The sequence below is a fragment of the Tetrao urogallus genome, assembly GCF_951394365.1.
Source record: "Tetrao urogallus genome assembly, chromosome: 20".
Lineage (NCBI taxonomy): Eukaryota > Metazoa > Chordata > Aves > Galliformes > Phasianidae > Tetrao > Tetrao urogallus.
Window position 1 is genome coordinate 8387829 of NC_136833.1, and position 20670 is coordinate 8408498.

The window sequence follows — 20670 nt, forward strand, 5'->3', positions numbered from 1 at the left end:
TGCTACTCTAAAAATTACAGATGCATAGAGAAATTGAGACACACATGTATTCAGAATAATAAAACGTCATAATTTTCATTGTACTCTTAATGCACAGTGCTGGGGCTGTTTTGTAGCCATTTTAGAAAATGGGATGTGGAAATGTGTTCATGGATGGGCTTCAGCTTCATGATTTTTTTTTTTTTATCCAAGCTGACAGCCAGCCGGGCCCTCCGTTAGATCAGGTATGCAATAAAACATTAAGAGAAAAAACCAAAAAGCTATTAAGATAGGATTGTTGTATGTTAATGTGGTGCTGCTGACAGCAGCAACAGCCGCTGCTAACAGCCGGCACAGCCGCTTTCTGCTCGTGCCCCGCAGCCCGGCACAGCTGAGCGCTGCTGGTGCTCGCGGCCCGGCTGTCCTCGGGCATCGCACAGCTTTCTGCTGCCGCTGCCCAGGTGCTCTTCAGCAGCTGCGGTGATTTGTTTGTACCGCCCTCGCCCTTATGGCTGCGGTATCTTTTCGGGGATCTTTAGACTTCTTTGTAACGCCTGCATCGCTTGCTTTTCCTTTGCTTTGCTTTTCGGCAGTTCCCAAGGCTCCGCACTGCACGCCTCGACGCACCGCGGAGCGGCTGCGGCTGAGCCCGGACGAACTCGGTGCGTGCAGCGCGCGGGGAGGGGCGTGGCCAAAGGGAGGGGGCGTGGTCAAAGGGGGGGCGCGTGGTCACGGCGCGGGGGCGTGGCGCGCGGCGGGCGGCGCATTGTGCGCGGCGGCGGCGGCGGCGGCGGCGGCGCGGCCATGGAGCGGTGGACCGGGCGCGTGGCGTTGGTCACCGGCGCCTCGGTGGGCATCGGCGCGGCCGTGGCGCGGGCGCTGGTGCAGCACGGCATGAAGGTGGTGGGGTGCGCCCGCAGCGTGGACAAGATCGAGGTAGCGGGGCGGGGCCGGGGGGTTCGGCTGCGGGAGGGGCGCGGCGGGTCTGATAGCGGAGCTTCCTTGGGCCCCGTGGAGGGGGGGGGATCGGGGCGCGCGCCCCGGCCGTGCCTCACCGCGAGGCCTTTCCAGGCGGGACCGGACGGGGGCGGCGGGCGGAGCGCCCTCGGAGCGGTGCCTCGCCGGGCGCTGCGGGCTCCCGTCGCGGTGCCGTAGGAGCGGCCCGAGCAGCGGAGCCGGCTCCGTTCCCTGAGCCACATCTGTCCGGGCCGCCTCAGCCTGCGGGGAGCGGGCCGGGCTGGGCAGCGTTCAAGGACACGCGAAGCGGCGCTCGGAGGGTTTCACGCGCTTCGTTAACGTTAGAAAAGACTTCGGTCCTTAACGTGTTCTTTACTCCTCCGACGAGCATCCCGAGAGCCGACTCGCAGAGCTCACGTGTTGCCGTAGGGGTGAGGGAGACCTCGGGTGCCCGGCCGCGATTCGGGGCACTTGTGGGCATCGCTGTGCGGCTGCGAGAGCAAAACCGCAGCTGCTGTTCAGAGGAAGGCGGAGCTGAGCGCGCTCATTGCTGCTCGGAGCCGCGCTGTTGGGGCAGGGAGGCTGCATCCCGTGTTGGTGCATCCAGGGGGTGTGGAAGCGTGCTGGGAAGCAAATGAATCCGTGCCGCCCTATGGGGTTTAAGGAAGTGCTGATTTCTTTTTTTTTTTTTTCTTTTTTTTTTTTTTTTTCTTTGTGGCTGTTTCTTTTCTTTTTTGCTTGCTTGCGTTGCATGGGAAACAGAGATCTGACAACTCAGGGTCCGATGGGGCCGTGGGAGGGCTCGCACAGCTCTGCGGGGAGGAAAGCTGCAGGCAGTGCAGAGCTGTGGCGGCCGTGCGGGGCTGCGCTGTGCGCACAGCGCTTCTGCTGCCCTGACCCATTGGGATGGTGCTGCTCTGCACAGCTGACCACACTGTGAATGAATTGCCAAAAGACCCTGAGAAACAAAGCTTCCAGTGAGACTAAAACAGTAATGTGCTGAAGAAACAGAACTTCTATTCTTCATCAGTCAGAAGGATGCACGCCGCTTGCAAGGAGGATAAAAGGTACCAACAGAACCTCCTGAGCTGCTCCCTGGGATGGCGTTCCTTGGGATCTCCCAGCGGTTCGGTGCTGCACACGACTCAGCCACGTGATGGATGATCTCTCTGGGTTGTTTCAGTACATGGCTGTGCTGAGCAGCACTGAGTGCTCACCTCTTGCTGCTGTCATCTGTCAAGTGCTTGAGTTAAACAGTGAGGCTCGTGGCTGGCCCTGGTTGGTTCTTTCTCCCAGGCTCTCAGGACTGACTCGTGTTTGCAGCCATTTGTTTTGGTAGGTGTCTGGGCTGTGTTTTGCTCTGTTGCTATTCTGGTTTTATTTATGTGCAGTGTGTGTCCTTAAAGAGGAAGAAAATGCCAGAGGTGCTGCTTGCTGGATGGGACTGGAGTTCAGGCTGGCCCAAGGTCACAGCAGGACGGCTCTGTCCCTCATCCTGCTGCAGGTCGGGCTTCTTGCTGCACCTTTGGGAGATCTGTGTGTGATAACCAAGCTTTTCTCCAGGAGCTTCGGCTTATTTTTTCTCTTTAGAGATGTTCAGGCCTCAGATTTGAGCCTACAGTTGAGACTTTGGATGTATTTGTATGAATAATCTCGGAGAGCGTGGGCGATGTGGAGGAGCCTGACCCGTGAGGCTGCTGCCTGTGGATGGGCTTCGGGCACGCAGAGCAGTAGGATGGAAACGAGAGCATTGTTCTTTTCCCTCAATTAGTTATCGTGTAACCATGAAATACACTCATCTGTTAACTCTGGCTGCTGTTTTCTAGGCTGTTGTTTCTGGTCACGTTCTAGGAAGGCGTCCTGGCAGGAGCCGTGGTGGGATGAGGAGGATGTGCTGCTTCTAGGAGGGTTTTGGCCACAAAGAGCGAGATAGAGTGGTGAGGGGCTGCAGGGCAATGGGAGGATGAGGGTGGTGTTGGGGAGCTGAGAGCTTGGTGCTGTGAGGTGTGGGCACAAGGAGGGCTGGAGCACCTTGGTGGTAGGTGCTACAGGACAGAACTTTTTGCTCTCTTAAGATTGAATAGTCCACTAAATACTGCAGTAATTAGTGATGTTTGGAAGAGTGCACCCAGAAAAATAAACCAAGACATCTTGAGATGGGAGGAGTGCAAATGATGCGATTGAAAAACAGGGATATGGTGCTCACTTTGTAGTAATGAACATAAGTTGTTTTTTTTTAATGCTGTGCACTGGAGTCATCCATTTCAAGGAGAAGTTGCAGGAACCACTCTACATGGTGGCTTTACAGCCTGTTGTAAACGTCTGAAAGAGTATGCAGTCTCATGGGGAGTTTAACATGGGCAATAAATGCTATGTCAAGATTTCTTAATCTCTTGGAAAATCAGATAAGGGCTCGAGGCAAGATAACGAGTGAATTGCAAAGCTGTGGTTCTGGTATTAAGCCTGTGTCATGACTCCAGTGCTCCTTATTTGAATTCTGAATTGTTACTGGCTCACGGGCACTGCAGCAGCCTTGTTCTGTGCCATACAGAGAAGCTCAGATGGAACCCAGCGGCGTGCTGTGGCGTTGCCTCTTCTTTCCAAACTGGGTTTGATTTATTTTTCTCTCCATACACCCCATTATCTGTGCAGGCATGGTGACAGTTCACTTCCTCTGTGTGGCTGTGTGTTTGAGCTGCAGTGCTGACCCCTGTGCAGCCCTCAGCCCGGCCGGTTCCCCACAGCAGCCCTTTGTTTGACCCATTGTGCCGCTCTGCAGCTCAGTGTGTGTGGGCCAGCAGCGGTGGCTCTTGGGCTGCGGCCAGACTTTGAGGAGCAAAAGACAATTAAAATGATTTTACTTCATTCCTGCACACCGGGAGATAATTTGGGTTGAAAGCTTGCTCAAAGTGCAAAGCCTGGAGTTGTTAGCAACTGCCGCAGACTTCTTGGCATGTGGGCTTATGGAGTGCTCTCTACTCTTCTTTGTGTATTTCAAGTCAGAAGTGAGCTTAAATGCTCCATGAATTAGCCCAGAGCTTTTTGCACGTGAAGCTGCTCCCCATCCATGGTGGCTGTGCTGTCACCCACCAGCTGGGGCTGCAGTGTGAGCTGCAGCATCCCATGGACCAAAGGCAGCGCATCACTGGTAGCGCCTCCATCGCACATCCCGTGGCCTGAGAGCAGCCCTGGATGTACCCTGGTGCTTTGGGTGCACAGGGAGGTATGAGTTGCAATGGGACAAGCTGTGCCAGCAGGGAGCGAGCCCTGTGTGCTGTGGGGCTGCCACTGCTTTGGAGAGCACCAGAGAGATTTAGAGATGGATATCGTGTGGCTGTTGTCATCAAGGAGATGATAGAGCTGTGCAGGAAGCTATAAATGTTGCTTAAATTACAAGGTTTAACTGACTGATTCTAATGCATTTGTGACAGTTATTGATCAAAGGTAACATTTATAACCGGGGACTGCATCCTCAAGGTTAGATCTTGCTCAAGAAATAGCCTTTGATAAGCTGAGCTGTTGCTTGCAGGCTGGAGCAGCCTGGCCCCTGAGGAGGCGAGGGCTCCCTTCGCTGTGTCTATGTGGGAGGGGAAAGGGACAGATGCTGTACATGTCCCCTGCAGCCATTGCACGGCAGCTGGGCTCTGGCCCAGGCTGTGAGGGGTGCTCTTGGCCTTGTGGTGCTTTCGGGCAATTGATGTGAAAGCCGAGTTGTTTCATAGCAGGTGAGTGTGGAATGTCACTGCGTTGTGTGTGAGTCCCAAGGCAGGAGGTTGCCTGGTTCCAGCAGGCCCTGTGCTGTGGCCTTGCATGTCCCATCTGAGCTGTGCATGTCCCGTCCATCCCTAGGGCACAGCCTGGCCGAGCTGCTGGTCTGCGAGGGGACCCTCAGTTATTTTTAAGGCAGCGGTTGCAGGTCTCAGCAGGATAATCCTAAGGCAGATTCTGCTTGTGAATGAATGACCTTCAGAATGTCCTTAGCCTCTGGAAGGGTAGTGGCCACCGTGCCTCACAGGTGCTGTCACTGCCGCTCATCCCTGACCAGATCCTTTCCTGATAAAATGAGAGATCCCATAAGCGCCGCTCTGTGCAGCAGGAATGAGTGCTCAGCTGTCTGATGGCTTTCCCCATCTGTGAGGTGTGGGGGGGAAGGGTTGCTTTAAAACTGCTTCCATTCATCCTCCCTCCCCCTTCATGTGATTTGGAACTATCTCATTGTGTGTTCTGTCTGCTGGGGTTTGTTAACAGGCAAAGCTCTGTAGAGGTAAAAGGGCACTGAGGATTTAACCCCAGCTCCTGCCAGCATCCCTACGAGGAGAGCTGCTGCTCATTTCCCGATGCTGTCTGTCGCTCATCCCGGTCGTTCCTCTATGGATTTAAAGCTCAATCTTGTTGCATGGCGTGAAATGGGGATGAGAGTGGCAGTTGGAAGCACAGGACCTGTGCTGTGGCTCTGCTCGCCAGACTTTGCTCTCTGCTGCGCTCACGCGAATCAGTGCAGCCCTGCTGGGGCTGGTGGCTTAGCTCAGGATTAGCAGCGGCGCGGATGTGCCCGTGCTGATCCCGCTGTGCCCGCTGCCTGGCATCGTGCTGGCGGCCCTGCAGGCTCTCGGTCGCAATGTGTGGCACCCACAGCCACGCTGTCCCAATGCTCGTGCTGCAGTGTGCCTGAGCCTTCATCTCTGGGCTGTAAATCCTGAGCACGCTGCAATTCAGGGCTTGCGCCTGAGTTTTACTGCTGGGGGATATCGGAGAGCCTGGGAGGGAAGGCCTGCTGCAGCGCAAGCATGTGCTAATCTTTCTTTTCTGAAGAGGATTCGCTCAGGATTACACAGGTGCAGAGCAGAAGCTGATGAGACAGATAAAGGCGTGGGGAGCGCAGCTCCTGCCCGGCCTGCACAGCGCTGTGTGGGCAAACACCCAGTGCTGCCTGGCTGGAAACTGAAGAATAAATTGGGCCGTGGAGTACTGGAAGTGAGAGGCTGGCTGTAGGCTCCTGCAGCAGGGATGTGCTGCTGCTTTGTGGTAGCAAGGGGTGAGTTTTGGTCAGGCTCTGGGGAGTTCCTTGGCTGCTTTCCCTCCGAAGGACGAGGTGTGCTCAGGTTTTCCTAGCCTGGTTCCTTGTGTGAGGAGCTTAGAGTGCGCTGTGGGGTGTCCAGGGCTGCTTCAGTGTCCCACAGGTGTGAACAGCAAGGCTGAGAGCAGAAAGGCCCCAGGAGAGCTCGTGGCAGAGATGTGGACAGACACCTGCTGCCCTTGTGGGTGCTCCAGCATCTCCTGCACAAACGCGGCGATGCATTTGGTTACAAAGCATGTAGCACAGAGATGTGTGCTGTTATCTGCTGGGTGCGGCGATGTGTGCTCAGGTTGCCTTGGCAATGTGCGCTGGAGCGGGCGGCGGTGCAGCAAGATGCATGAGCTGTCACTGCATGCAGGGAGGCACAGCCTCCTCCTGAGCCCCCCTGCGAGGGCTGCTGAGGGCCGGAGTGGCTGTGGGACAGCAGCTGCAGCCTTTGCAAGGGCGTGGGAGCGCTGAGGGAGGAAAACATCCACGTGCCTGGCTGCATGGGAACCTGCTGTGTGTGCTTCGGAGCTGAGAAGTGGGCAGGCGCCCACCATGCTTGTTTTAGGATAGTCATAGCTCAGAATAAGCAAGGAATATTGCTCTAATGAGCTGTCATAGTAGCGGCAGTGCTTCTCCTTCTCCTCTGCTCCCGTCTGCAGCAATGCGATCTGAGCAAGCACCAAAAAAAAGTGCCTTCACCCTTGATGTAAAGAGCAATTGTTGGGATGCCTTTAGGTAGCAGGAGCTTCCAGGGTGATGGAAATACAGTGATTTGGCTTGTGTGTGCACCACTAGAAATTTAAAATTAAGTGAGCTAGAAAAAAATGTCTTGAATGCTGAACTGCTGAAAAGTACAGGGAGCAGAGAGGGCTCGGAAAGAGCAGCTCAGCTCCTCAGCCCTCTGGGGACTGCTAATAGCATGAAGAAGACATGACTGCACAACCAGACGCTTCTTTACCCGGGAGCCTGGCTGAGATTCCTGAGCTGAAGCCAGCTGAATGGCTCCTGGGCCACATCCCAGCTGTGGACAGGAGTCAGTGTTCGTGGGACGGGTTTGTTGTGTGGTCCAAAGGTAGGTGTTGCTACAGGATCCAGCTGCAGAACCTGGGTAGCATCCAGCATGAGATGCCGAGGTGTCACTTGGTGCTGATGGAGGGCACGCTGCACCCTGGGTGCCCATCTGCGTTGTTTCTCACTGCTGGGAGCAGGGAAGCATCAGAGATGTCCAAGAAATTTTCCAGGCTTGTATTCCCTTCTCTTGTATGAAGTGGGATCTGTTTTCTTGGGATTATTTATGGAACGTGCTGATTTTGTGTGCCACCTTTGTGTCTTTGCAAGGTCTGTAAAATAAGTACATTTAGAGTGCTGAAGGATAAAAAAAAATAGAGGGACCTCAATTTTCTCCAGGTTTTGAGCTTTTTCTTTCCTTTGACAGTGCTGAGAGTTTCTGGAGCAGCATAAAAATAATTCAGCCTCCCTGGTTAAACAGTCTGTGCTTCAGATGCACTTCATGCAAACAGTCTGAAATCAGTGCTAATGCTTCCTCCTTCGTAGGTTTTCCTGCTGGTGCCCCCAGCTGAGCACTGCATGTTTGCTTTTCCATTTGAACCCTATTTTCCATGCTTTCTTATTCCTACCATTCTGCCTCGTTTTGGAACAGAAGAGGATCTGAGCCAAGGAGCAGCAATTTGCAAACAATAAGTAAAAAGCATTGGTCTAAAGCTCAGGAGAGGTAAGCAGAATCGCTTCACCATTTTATTCATTTACGCAGTCCTTTGAGACTCCTGTGGAGGCCTTGTCTGGGGACCTGATGCCATACAAAGAGAGCTGGAAAAAATCTGAGGTGCTGATCATATACAGGCAAAAAGCCCCAGCTCCCCGGCTGCTCCTGGGAGGGGCTCAGTGCGATTATCTCCCTTTTGCAGAAAAGGAATCTGAGCTCTGAGTCTTGCCTTTGGTCACTGAACTCGCCATGGAAATGGCTGGAATAAACCCCAGCTTTATGTGCTATACGCTGTTGCACTGGTATTAAAACTTAATTAAAAGAAGCTTCAAACTTGCCAATCAGTAAAGTGAAAGGATTTTTAAGCCCCCAGTTTTCTTTTACATCTGTGGTGCTGTTCATTAGGTTTTTTTCTCCTTCATTTCCTTTAGATAGCGAATGTAATTGGGGTGACTTCAGTTTCTTTCCACTTGGTTTCTTGGTACAGCTCCGTATTTAAGGATAGCCTAAATCAGTAGGATGCAAGTACCTGTGATGAATGGCAGGTCAGATTAAAAATTACCTAATGGTTTCTGCTGGTTTTAATCTCTCTGAACTAAATGTGTCTGAAGTTAATAGGATGGTTTGCCAAATAAAGCCCAACGTGACGCTTTTCTTTTTTGCCTCCCCTAAAGAGTCCCCTGAAATGTTTATATCAATTAGTTTTGTAGAACCATGTCACCAGGACTGAATGTAAATGCATGGTGCTGTGCCCTCTGTAAATGTCTTGTGCACAAAGAGTGTTCACTCTTGGAAGAACAAACCGAGCCCTGATGTTTGGAAATCATCCATTAGGTGTGAGGCATCCTTTCAGCCTTTTAGTAGACAGCTAAATAATGCATGGTAAACATCACGACCAGGGATTCTTTCCTGTCCCACCTGTGTGTAGGTGTTGGGTGCCTTTTTCATTTGCTCATTCCTTCGTTCAGCGTTGCTGAGGATTGAGATAAATCACAGTGAGATGGAGAAATTGGGCTGTGAGCAGGAGGTGCACTGTGGTCTGTGCATCTCGTGTGCATGCTGCCATTTTGGCTCACTGTTTCTCACCAGCAATTTAGATGCCCAGAGCAGAGAGCTGATCTTCCCCAGCTAGCTTGAAACTCCACGAACACGGCCTGGAGCTGCATGCACACCAGAATTAGGGGGCTTGCATCAGTGTGATGAGTGACTCTCAGTTCAACGTTGTAACCTAGGCTGTAATTATTATTCCTTTGTTGTCTCATTTTGGGCTGAGCAGTGCCAGCAGACCCATCTCCAAGCAGGTGGAAGTGGTGTGGTGCAGAGCTGATGGAGGTGCTGGCTCTGGGCTGGGTTGGTGCTGTGATACACACTCGCTTTCAAGTTGCTTCTGAAATCTAGGAAAGCAGCTTTTATTTCTTCTCTGCGCATGTGGCTTTTCTTTAAGTGGAATGAGCATTCATTGAGGGGCTTAACTATTGCTCTGGAAAAAAAATAAATCTGCAGGCTTCCTAATTAAGAGACTGCCTTTACGTGTGTCTGCGAACCGAGCTGTGGTTGATGTTCCTTTGAAGAGCCTGTGATGGCTTTATCTGGAGACGTGTGCTGCACGTTCAGCTCAGCCTGGTGTCAGCGCTGCTCAGCGCTTCGTTTTCAAAGGGAATTTGTTAGCATGAGTGCAGCCTGAGAGATGAAAGGATCCGTGCTGATTCCCATTTGAGGCGGTGAGAAACCAGGCAGGAAAAGCAGGATCTGGGGAGCTGTTTGTGGGCAGCTTTCTGCAGTTGGTGGTGGCAGGGGAGCCTCGCTGCGAGTGAGGCAGAGCTTTCTGGTGGTGTATCTGAGCCCTGGGCTGAGGAGAGGTGTGCAGGACGGCTAGCAGCTCCTTTGCATGCCTCTGTGCTATGGCATGTGGTGTATGGGCCCCTCCTGCCTCCATCCAGGAGTTGTTCTGAGAGCTGCACCGAGTAGCAGAAAGTGACAGCAGAACATGGAAACTGAGATATTGAACATGGCAGCTCCCTCTGGGCCGCAGATGAGCTTGTCTGGCCTTCCCCGTCTGCGTCCCTGGGCTCTGTCTCCTTCCAGTCAGCTCCCCTGGCACAAGTCCTCTCCCGGGGGGTTCACTTGGATTCCCCGTGCTTGTATTTATCTTTTAAAATCATTGCTGTGACTTAAGGGGAGGGGTGGGTGCAGCAGGGCTGGGTTTGGCTGCTCTCTGTCTCACCTGAAGGTTATGAAGGATGAGAGGGAGGGCAGCCTTGCCCAGTTTTTCCCATCTTTAAGTTTGCAGGAGCAAGGCCTTATCCCTGCTGTACCTTCAGCATCCTCCTGCAGCCCCTCATTCTGCTTATAATTTCCTAAATGTCACTCTTGCGGATTTTTCCCAAACTGTTTTCTAAAGGGTGCACTTTTAAAAAGACATATATTTTTCAGACATGACCAGCACATAGCCAACAAGATTGCACATACGGCAAGGTGAAACCAGCCCTGAGAGGGTGCGGGGTTGGTTCGGTGCTGGGGGCACCTTTGTTCTCCGCTGGGCAGAAATATTGCTGAGCTCAGCCGCAGTGGGGCTCTCCTGAGAGCAAGATGCTGTTGGGATGCATCGATCTCCGGCGGAACTCGTTGTGCCTGTCCTCTCCTGGCTTGATGCTGTGACAGCAATAATAATTCCTGCGCTGCTGCAGTGCCTCCGCTGAGCTGTACCAGAAGGGCAGTGGCTGCAGGAGCAGATCTTTAGGCTTAGGATGATTTCAGCTTGTGGCCTGAGATCTGTGGAGACCTGCAATCTGCTGCTGAACGCCGAGCATGGCAAACCAGAGGGGGCTTAAACTTGCAGTCAGGAGCTTGCATCACCTCTGCCTCGGTCTTAGGGATTGAGAAAGGTTGAAAATCATTTACCAAGCAGAGCTCTTTGTGCCTTCATTGCTCTGAGGCCATGTGTTCTGGGTGCTGAGAGGGAGGGTGGCGTGGGTAAAACTTTTCTTTGAGGAACTGATCACCAAAAAGAGCCTCTGGAAGGGCTGGGGTCAAGAGAACATTTCAGGGCTCAATGCTGGGAGTCAGCTCACAAGCTGCAGATGGATTTTCCCCCCTTTTTGGACACGGTGACCAACTTGCCATCCTGCCTCAGAGTGAGCCAATGCCCAATCTGATTTTTCTCCCCTTCCAGTTTCCCTCACGTTCTATGTTATTATTCCCTTTGTCTGATGTTTCTTTTGGGATCTGGGTATCGCTCTGGCCCTGCACCTTGCAGCACACAGGCCTGGGCCGAGCCTCGCTCAGGTGGTTGCAGGCACCTCGCAGGCAGGGGGGACCCGCACAGCCACCTCCAGCAGCAGAGCTGCATTGCACCCGCTGAGATGTCACATTGGGGACAGTGCTGCAGGCGGTGCAGTTTGAGTGACGCGGTGGACGTTTGTAGCCGGAGTCCATCTCTGTGGATCCCAGACATCACGTGGCCCCGCCGTGCTGGAAGCTGTCACCGTCTCTGCTGTGACACATCAGAGCTGAGATGCTGCTTCTCGTTAGCGTCAGGGGAAAGAGGCATCGTGCGGAGGTTTGGCTGCGTCGTTAGCATGGGGCTGTCAGCGGCGCTCAGCCTTTCGTTTGCTTTATATCTGAGATCTGGAGGCTTGGGATGACTGTCGGTAATGGCTGATGAGGAATTGCAAGGCATGTGGTTGCTGTGTCCTTCATCCCCTCGGCGGTGCGACAGCCCTGCAGCACATCAGCCCGGTCCCACAGCAGCATTTACTGGTGGTTTGCCAGCACCTGCTCCCATCCAGCTGTATGGCTTAGCACGGTGGGCAGCACAAGAGTGTTCCTTCTTTGAAAGAAGTAGGTTAATACATTAAAGCCAATGCAAAGCTACAGTCTACAAACATTCATTTGTAATAAACTGAGCTCTGTTGCTGAGGCCACCGCATACCTCCTGCAGCATTACAGGCCATGGAGGAGGCTGCATCAGGCTGAGCTTGCAGCCCTCAGAGCTTCCAGGAATAAACTGTAGCTCCTGTTGTTCCCACTGCACTGTGAGGCTTGTGGTGTGCTTGGATGTGCTGCACGCATTGTGCCTTGGTTTGCAGTTCTTTGGTTCTGCTCTCATGGAAGTACATAATCACAGTGCTACTTCCAAGCAGCAGTCACCTCTGCTCTGCCTCCAAGCAACTCTGCTCTCCTGGGCCTATCCCCAAACAGAGAAGGCTGATGGATGTTTTCTTCCTTTCTCTCTTCCTCAGAAATTGGCAGCTGAATGCCAGAGTGCCGGCTACCCTGGGACCCTCATCCCATACAAGTGTGATCTCTCCAACGAAGAGGAGATCCTGTCCATGTTCTCTGCCATCAAGACCCTTCACCAGGGAGTTGATGTGTGCATCAACAACGCGGGGCTGGCGCGCCCGGAGCCTCTGCTCTCAGGGAAGACAGAGGGCTGGCGGACGATGATAGACGTGAGTAGTGCAGTGGGAGAGCAGGAGCTGTGTGTGAGCACAGTGAGCAGTGGCCTGGGATCTGCAAACACAGCCGTATGTCGGAAGTAGATGAAGGGACCAGAAAATATTTTGTCACATTTCTATTTTTTATTTTTTAATGGGATCACATTGACTTTCCACTTATTGAAACTATGCTCAGCTTGTCTAGATTGCATAGATGATTTTCTTTCATTCACCAGCACCGTTGTGCCCATCTGTTTTGTGTGTGGAGCTGAGGACCACTCCCCCTCTGGCCCTGCCATGGCTTTGTGCTGGCTAGGCAGGAAGTAGAAAGGCATCATGTACTGCTGAGCCACTCGCCTTCACCCTGGAGCATGAAAATATTCAATACCTTCAGTAGTGTTTTTCCTTTAGATCAGTGTCTTTGTACAGAGTGATGAGCCTGGCTTTTTTTTTCCCCCTCAGAATAGGAAATTGAATACCAACACTGGCTTTTGTAGCTAATCCTGTTAGTTTTAGCAATGGGTTTTAAAACAGGCAGATTCTTTTTGGCTTAAAAAGCTGTAATGCTTTTGTCTTTGAAGCTTCATTTTCTGCCTGTAATCTGGTTAAAGCTCAATACCAGCAAACCCATTTCATCTGCCAAACAGAGAAGCAGTGTGAATTGTTCGTGCCATTCACAGGCAGCACTTCTCTCAGGGCGTTTCTGCCCTGAGGTGCTCCCTGCATTCTTTTGGGACTTGTCACTGTGTGGCAGCCCTGCTCTGCACACACCTGGCATGCACAGCTGTGGGACATGTGCATGTTTGCGTGCTGCTGCCTTGCAGCTGCTTTAGGTAGGTTTCCCCTTGTATGCTCCGTATTTTTGTACGTGAAAGCATCAACTTCATGGGGAACAGGATTTGTACTTGAGGCTTTCAGTAAACCACAGTGTCTCTGCAGCAGCAGCAGCTCTGTTGTAGTGAAGGAAAAAGATGTCTGTTTGAAAAGTTGTTAGAAGTTGCAGGCTTGGGGCCCCTGTGTCTGACAGCAGAGCCAGCCTGGATCTGTCTGCCCCATGGCAGCTGGTGGCCTTCCATCCCTAGCAGTTCCAGGGGCTGTGTAAAGCAGAACAGGCACACAGAGGCCTCAGACTCCTGCTGCCAGGGTGAGAGCTGCTGTATTGTGTCTAATTAAGTTCTTGTTAGGATGTTGGCTGCTCTGCTCACTGCTGCGACTGCAGCCAAAGCAGGCTCTGCTTGGCTTTGTCTGCCCAGCCAGGCTTTTGTGGGTTGCCCAGCCCGGGTCACTGCACTGACGCATCTCCCTGCTCCCAGTTGCCATGGAATCTTTAAAGAAAATTAAGTGAAGTGTAGCTGAGGCTGAGTTGGAATAAAGCAGGGCACTTCCCAGCGTTGTTTTGCTGCGAGCCAGGCCCTGTGGGTCGCCTGCACCTTGTCCTGGTTGCTGTCATTCTGTCTTGTCTGGAAGCTTCAGTGTGTTGCTTTGTGTCACTCATGCTCCCTTTCCTTTGTTCCTCTGACCTTTTGTTCTTTCTGAAGTGGGCAGGCTGGTGCAGGGATGAGGCACTTGCCTGCTGCCTTCTCTCTGTGCTCCATTCCGGGAGCTCAGGTGGGAGCACTCCTTTGCTCTCATCTTCCACTAATTTTCAGGAGCAAGGATTTGGAAGGGGATTGCCCTGTAGGATACGCTCCGTGCTGTTATTTGTGGTGGCCAGAAGTGGGATTTGGGAACCTGTGGGGTCCTCCTCCTTGTGGGCACTGCTGTGTGTGTGCCCTTTGGAGCTGCTTTGTGATGATAGGTGGTGTGGCAGGAGAGAGGCAAGATTTCAGATCCCTGGAGCAGGTTAGGAATCTAGGCTGGGGGTATGTTCTATTCCCAGAGGTGATCTGCACTGTTTTGTCTGCACTCACTTGCTTGACAAAATTGCTCTTGCTGTTTTAGCTAGGGGAATAGACTGAGACACCTAAGCTCCATGTACTGGCCCCTGGGGTGGCAGCAGAGTCAGGGGAAGATGGATTTGCACCGACAACTCTCCCTGCTGCAACACGCCAGCCCAGGGGAGCGCTCACCACATCCATTTCTGCTGTGTGCTCTGCAGCTTTCAGGGTCAGAATGGGGGAAAGCTGCCAGCACCTTTCACGGGCTGCTGACCAGGAGCAGGGAGGCTTCTTCCAAAGGTGGTTTCTGGAGAAAGGTGTTAGTGAGCAGCGTGCTTAGAAATGTGGATGGAGAGCTTCTGTGTGCTGCTGGGCTGCAAGATGGGGAAAGTTTCTAAACAGCCATCAACGTATTGATTTGGGAGGCATTAAGGCCTTAAATTAAAGGCATTTTTTTTCTTTTTGTTAAATTGATTTTTCTTTCCATGCATTTTTTATGAGCTTTGAGGCTGGCTGTCCCTTTTCCAGGCTCCTCTCTCAGTATACATCTAGCAGTTGAAGTCGTGTTCTTATTTACTTATTCCTCTTCTTTAATGTTCCAGTTCCTTATTGTCTGGTATTTGTTCTAAAGGGAATAATCTCCAGGAGTTTATTCTTTTTGGTCTGCAGGAGCTTCAAGTTAGGAAAATCACGTTCCCACCGCTGCTGAGCAGCTGAGCTGTCAGATAGCAGATTCAGTGTGTGCAAGAGAAGGGAGCATTTTATGTCAGACGTGGTTCTGAGCCCTTCATCTTTCGATTTACAGCTTCCCCCTCTTTTCTCTCCACTTGTTTGTGAGCCTGTGCTTTATGTTAGGCTGGAGCAAAGTCCTCCGGCTGTCCCCGATCCGGTGCTGTGTACACACTGACTTGGGGCTCTGAGATCTGAGCAGCTCCTTCACGTTTTGCCTACTGACCTTTATAGCCAGGAATTCAAGCTGAACTTTCCACTTGCTCTGTTCCAAGCACAAAGGACTGCAGCACACATCCTCCCACTGCTGTAGGCAGTGAATGGGTTTGATTCTTGGCATTATTCACTGGCCAGTGAGGCTCTGTTCTTGTTGCTTTTATAAACCATCTGTGCATGGATGTGTGTTCTGTAACCTGCGTTTGTGTGTGTGCTTAGGAGCTGGGATGCTCAGTTTGATATCTTAAAAAACACTGATTCTGGGAAGCAAAGTGCTCAGCACCTCCAGAAACTGAATCCTTTATGTTCTCCCAGGCTGACAATGGGAACTCATTAATTACTACAGTGTGCCCTTATTGTTTCTGTTGCATTAGCAAACACATGCCGTGGTTGCAGACCTGCTGCGTGAACTCAGAGTGCAGATGTACTGACCATCTTTTCCAAGAGACCTTTGAACTTATTGTTCTTAAAACAGAAACATGCTGAAAAATGTCTTGTGCAGATATTTGCAACAAACAGCCTTTCTATTGTTTCTAGAATTGATGTAGCCATTAGAACCTGCTCCTTTTCCAGGCGTATTTTTAGGTTCCTGAGTGCCTGCTCTATGTTTTGAAGTGGGATAGGGATCCCGAAATCCTGTGGGTGCTTTCAGGAGAAGAGCTGCCTTCCAGCTGGTTGTTTTGTGTTCCTGCAGTGTGGGCTCTGGCCTTTCCCATGTGGCTGTTGATTAGTATCTTGCTTTGCCAGTAGTTGTCAAAATGTTGTAACTGCCCACGCGAGGCAGCATCGCTGGGTGTGAGTCACTGTGCTGCAGCCTGGCTCCATCCTGCTGGCAGGCTGATGTTACCCTCTAGTGGCCCGTGGAGATGGAGTGGAGCAGGCAGCGACTGCAGCAGCAATGCACTGCACTGAGGCTCGGTGCTTCTTGAGGCAGAGAGGAAAACAAAGAGGAGGGAGTTTGGGTTAAAATTACTTTTTATTTTATTATGCTCAATGTCGGCTCTTCACTCGGTTGATGTGTGAGACTGGAGCAGCTTACTCCCATTCTCCTTGACTTTCACCGTGAAATCCACAAGATTTCAAGTGCCCTGCTTGATCTGGGCTTTGCTCCAGTGCTGAGGTGCTGCTTCTGCTGACATGTCTGCAAAGTTGTGATTCTGTTTCTTCCTTACACAGCTAAGGTAAATCTTCAACCTGGTGCTGGGGAATTATCGCTATGGTTCCAGGTACAATGGCTGAGATATCTGGCAGTGACTGTGTGCTCAATCAAAGTGCACTTGGATTAGGATGGTTACTTCACTTATTGTGTTGCCTGGGTACTCCATGTTAACGTGGGATCAGATAAGAATACTATTTATCTGTGCAAAGACCAAAACCCATAAGCATATTCTCTGTTAATGAACAGGAGATAATGACCAAGACAAAAGCAATGGCTGAAGATCCTTCAGCTGTCCCCCAGTCATCCGTCCAGTGTGCTGCTCAGTAATCAAACTCTGAAATCTGTCTCTTTTTGCCTTTTGCTTTCTAGTGTCCCAAGTAACGTTCTTCTCCTGTCGCTGCATTTTTGTCCTTTTGTGTTGCCAACCTCTAGCTAGCTCTCCCTAGTTTTTGTTTCTAAGTTGTATGGAGATGACAGACAGTCACTTGCTGTCTGCATGACCTTGTTCCTGCTGCTTCTCCCGTTTATAGTTACACCTGACTTCTGATTCATCAGAAATTTACTTCTTCCTGGATATTTAGTTCACAGTAGTGCTTTTGAACTTGCCTGGCCTGCTTGCTTGGTTAAAAAGTGACATGCCATTAGGTAGGGCTCTGCCAGCATGCCCTGCACTGAAATGGTTTCATCCTTTCTAAAGGGCTTCAGCAAATAGTTTCCACCTTTTGCCACTGTTTTGAACATAGAGTACTATAAACTTGAGCAGTTAGCACTGCTGCTGACAGGCTTGCTCATTGGTCTCACACATACCTGTGGGTGCTTGGTGCTCTTGTATTACAGGTGGGGGAATTTCCATGTCTCTACTTTCCTGGAAACTCTGAGTGTGTGTTTTATGGCCAGCAAATTGTCAATCTGTGCTCTAAAGGTGGCACCTTACAGGGGTGATGTGACTTTAGTATAACTGAAACCACGGTGTGCTGGGCAGCGATGGTTCAAAGAGCAAGTACTTGGAAAGCTGTGAGTTGTGTACTAAAGGATACATCACCTTTTCCTTCTTTCTTTGGTTTACCCAGTGGAGGAGGATATCAGCAAGCAGCATGGCAGATCAGCGGCTTTCACATCTCAAGAGTTCCTTGCCCCCTTGGGCCCTCCTCAGAACCACACGATGATCCTTGGCTTCATTTGTGCATGGGAAGCTCTTTGGCCATGTGGTTTGCAGTGCCTAGCAGTGCCTGGCTCCCTGACAAGGCACTATCTGGGGATTTCCACTTTAACTGACTGACCTAATTACCCACTGCTAGCGTCCTATCTGCTCTCCAAACCCCGGTGTGCTCAGTGCTGTATGAGATAATTTTGTCTCCTGGAAGGACTGCTGACTGTGGGGTGTTTGGGGCTCTCTTACCTTGTGCACAGCCCTCACACTTGCCCATAAAACTATAAAGTCTATTTGTTTTTGGCAGAGGCCAAGGTCTGTCTCGCAAAACAGGACCTCTGTGCCTCTCCTGCCCAAACCCTTTATTATTGCAGCCCTGAGCACAGTTGCAATGTAACGTGGGCTGTGGGGCTGTGTGTGCAGTGAGGTCTGTGCAGGTGCATTTCCCTCCTCTGTTGGTGTTAATAGGAAATGCCATGCGCTGGGACTTGTGGATGCGACTGTGCTCACGTACGAGCTGTGCAGGACAGGGCTCCATTGGTGCAGCTTTGCTGCAGGCTGATCGTTGCTGTGAGGAGGTTGCGGTGGGAGGCTCGCAGGGCCTGGGCTGCTGCTCTTAGTCTCCACTTCTCTTGTCCCTCAGGTCAACGTGATGGCTGTCAGCATCTGCACCCGGGAGGCCTATCAGTCCATGAAGGAGAGAAACATCGATGACGGTCATATTATTAACATTAACAGGTACACAGGGTGGGAATGCAGGATCTGCCGTGTGGGATTAGAGCAGAGGAGCTTTCACCTTTCTGGGTGGGCTCAGCGGTATGAGGATCATGATGGCTGATTTTTCCAAACTTTTTTTTTAACCTCTGCTTGTCTAAATACAACAAAGACCGAATATGCTGTTGGTTCTTTCTCAAGGCTGCCTATCCCCCTCCTCAGTACTCTCCTTTCTGCCCTCTCCTCAGCATGAATGGTCACAGCGTTGTGCCACAGTCTGTGGTGCACTTTTACAGTGCCACCAAGTATGCAGTCACAGCACTCACAGAGGGGCTGAGGCAAGAACTCAGAGAAGCAAAGACTCATATACGAGCTACAGTGAGTACTGGGAGGGTTCTCCCTCTCTGCTGGCTTTGTGGGCTGCTGAGTTTTGTGGGGCAGAGTTCTGGAGTTTTTGCTTTTGTTGTTTTTAGTTTGTGTTTGTTTTTTCTATTACTGAAGGAGAATTACAAATCCTATTAGGATGTGCTCTGCTCTTTTCCAGTGTATATCTCCAGGACTGGTAGAAACAGGATTTGCTTTTAAGCTTCATGATAATGACCCTGAGAGAGCTGCTGCAACCTATGAGAGCATTCGGGTAGGACATGGAGATATGGGAGCAGAGGGAAGTGGCTTTGAATTGTAGTTTAACAATCTTTCTCCTGGCGAATTGCACAAGAAGCTATTTCTGCAGAATGCATAATGCTTTCCAGAATAGTCAGCATCCTCCAAGTCAAGTCTTGGCACTCAGACCTCAGATATTGCACTCATTTTTAAACATTGTGCAAATTCTCGTTCAGGTTTAGTTTCTCATTCTCTGTATTTTTTCTTACTTTGATGTACCTGTAAATAAATCATCAGTCAGCTTTGAAATTTTGCAGGCTGTGACTTCTTTATTACAGAGAAAATACAACAAGCAAACATGTCTACACACAGATGGGCAAGAAGCGTGTGCTATATTGCAAGCAGCTGTCATAGGATTTCTTGCTCCTCTGGAAATTTTTTTTTGTAAGGCTGGCAATGCTTGAGCTGGCAGAGCTACTGTGCCCATAGTTTGGCGAGTTGCTTAGCCACACTGTAAGCCACTGCAGCTCTTCTACCCATCCCCAGAGTGCCCTCTTTTCTGCTGAGCAGCTGCTCGTTTGCTCTTTGTCTTAGCACATAGCTCCTTGATTGTACAGACACGTCACATATATGTGACACACACGTACAGATGTGTCTTCTCAGCTCTTTAGAGAGGCATTGTCTCCATATGTTTTTCTGCCCAGCACTTGAGGATCTTAATTCTAGCAGGCACCTCCAAGCATTTTGCAGAAAGATTATTCACATCAAACAGATCAGCACCATTTGTTAGTTTTTTAATGGATTACTTTTTTCCTGCTTGCTTCCATCTTTTTTGATATGCCCCAGTGACACTTGAAACTTCTTATTGATGGTTATGAAGGCAGTGATGTTATAGTTAGTTTTTCTTAAAGTGTTCTTTGTCTTAGATTCTTTTCTCTGTCTTCCCAGTGTCTCAAAGCTGAAGATATGGCTAATGCTGTCATATATGTCCTCAGTGCCCCACCTCATGTACAGGTAAGCTGTGGTTGAGTTAAAGGACTCTGCTTTAAGTAGGTATTTAAAGGAGGAAAAAGTAACTGCTGCCCTGATATTTTCTAATCGGTACTGCAGCTGCCATGTCAGCTGTGTGCTTAGTGGAGCTGGGGATTAGTAGTGATCACATTTGTTTACAGTTCCCTTATAGCAGCTTTGGGACCACGCTGCTCAGGCCACCCACACCCACGTATCCATCCAGGATTGCTCTGACTGCAGAGAAGGATTGTGCAAAGCAGGGGGAGTGGGAGGGATACAGGCACGTCTTGTCCCTTCTGGACAGTGCCATCTGAGATTTGCTGACTGTCTTACAGCTGGTTCAGGTTCTGCCAGTTGCCAAATGTGTTGGGCTGGATCCTGCCAAGGTGCTTCTGCTGCCAGAGGGACTTCTTTCCTGGGAAACAAGAAATAAGTGACCAGCTTTGAGCGGGAACCAGGAGGAGGGAAGAATGGTGTCAAAGTTTAGGATGTTGACTAAGCTGCTGTTGCAAAAGCAAACTTTGATCACGAGATGCTTAGCAAACCCATAGTATGATCTCTGCTCCTTTGGAGCAAGGTGCAACCATCTTTGACGTTATATCAGTCTAGAAGCACAGCAGCTGAGGGGTCCTGTCTCTAATGAAGCTGGCCTTCTTGCCTTAAGAGCATGAAAGGTCATCCTGGGGGCTAATATGGAGAGGTAAAAGCAGTGCCTCTGTTTCATCCTCTGAGCAGGACCGTGCTTAAGACTTGATTATAAACTTTTATAGTTCAGTGACATCTCATAGTCTTTTCTGTGCATTTTGCTCTTTTTTCCTTTCTGCTATAGGCAAAAAAGTTACATTCACTTTTATTTCTTTTTAGTATCTCAGCTAAACAGCCTTATTTTTAGTTGCAGGAACTTCCTTTGTGTGCAGCTTACCACGGTAACAGTACAGCATGCGAGTACACAGTGCAAGGTTTAACATATGTCAGTGCTGCAGCAAAATCATGTGCTGGTCTCTTCTAGATTGGAGATATACAGATGAGGCCCACGGAACAGATATCATAG

General features: G+C 50.6%; 1 protein-coding gene across 1 annotated transcript; it reads left to right on the forward strand.

Annotated features, from left to right (window-relative positions):
- Nucleotides 1-783: 783 nt before the first annotated feature.
- DHRS11 (dehydrogenase/reductase 11) lies at nucleotides 784-20670 on the forward strand (the record flags this gene model as incomplete). Its single annotated transcript, XM_079544967.1, has 7 exons — nucleotides 784-915; nucleotides 11966-12175; nucleotides 17935-18029; nucleotides 18254-18383; nucleotides 18550-18642; nucleotides 19557-19622; nucleotides 20629-20670. 7 exons carry the CDS (start codon nucleotides 784-786, stop codon nucleotides 20668-20670), a joined length of 768 nt encoding a protein of 255 aa, XP_079401093.1.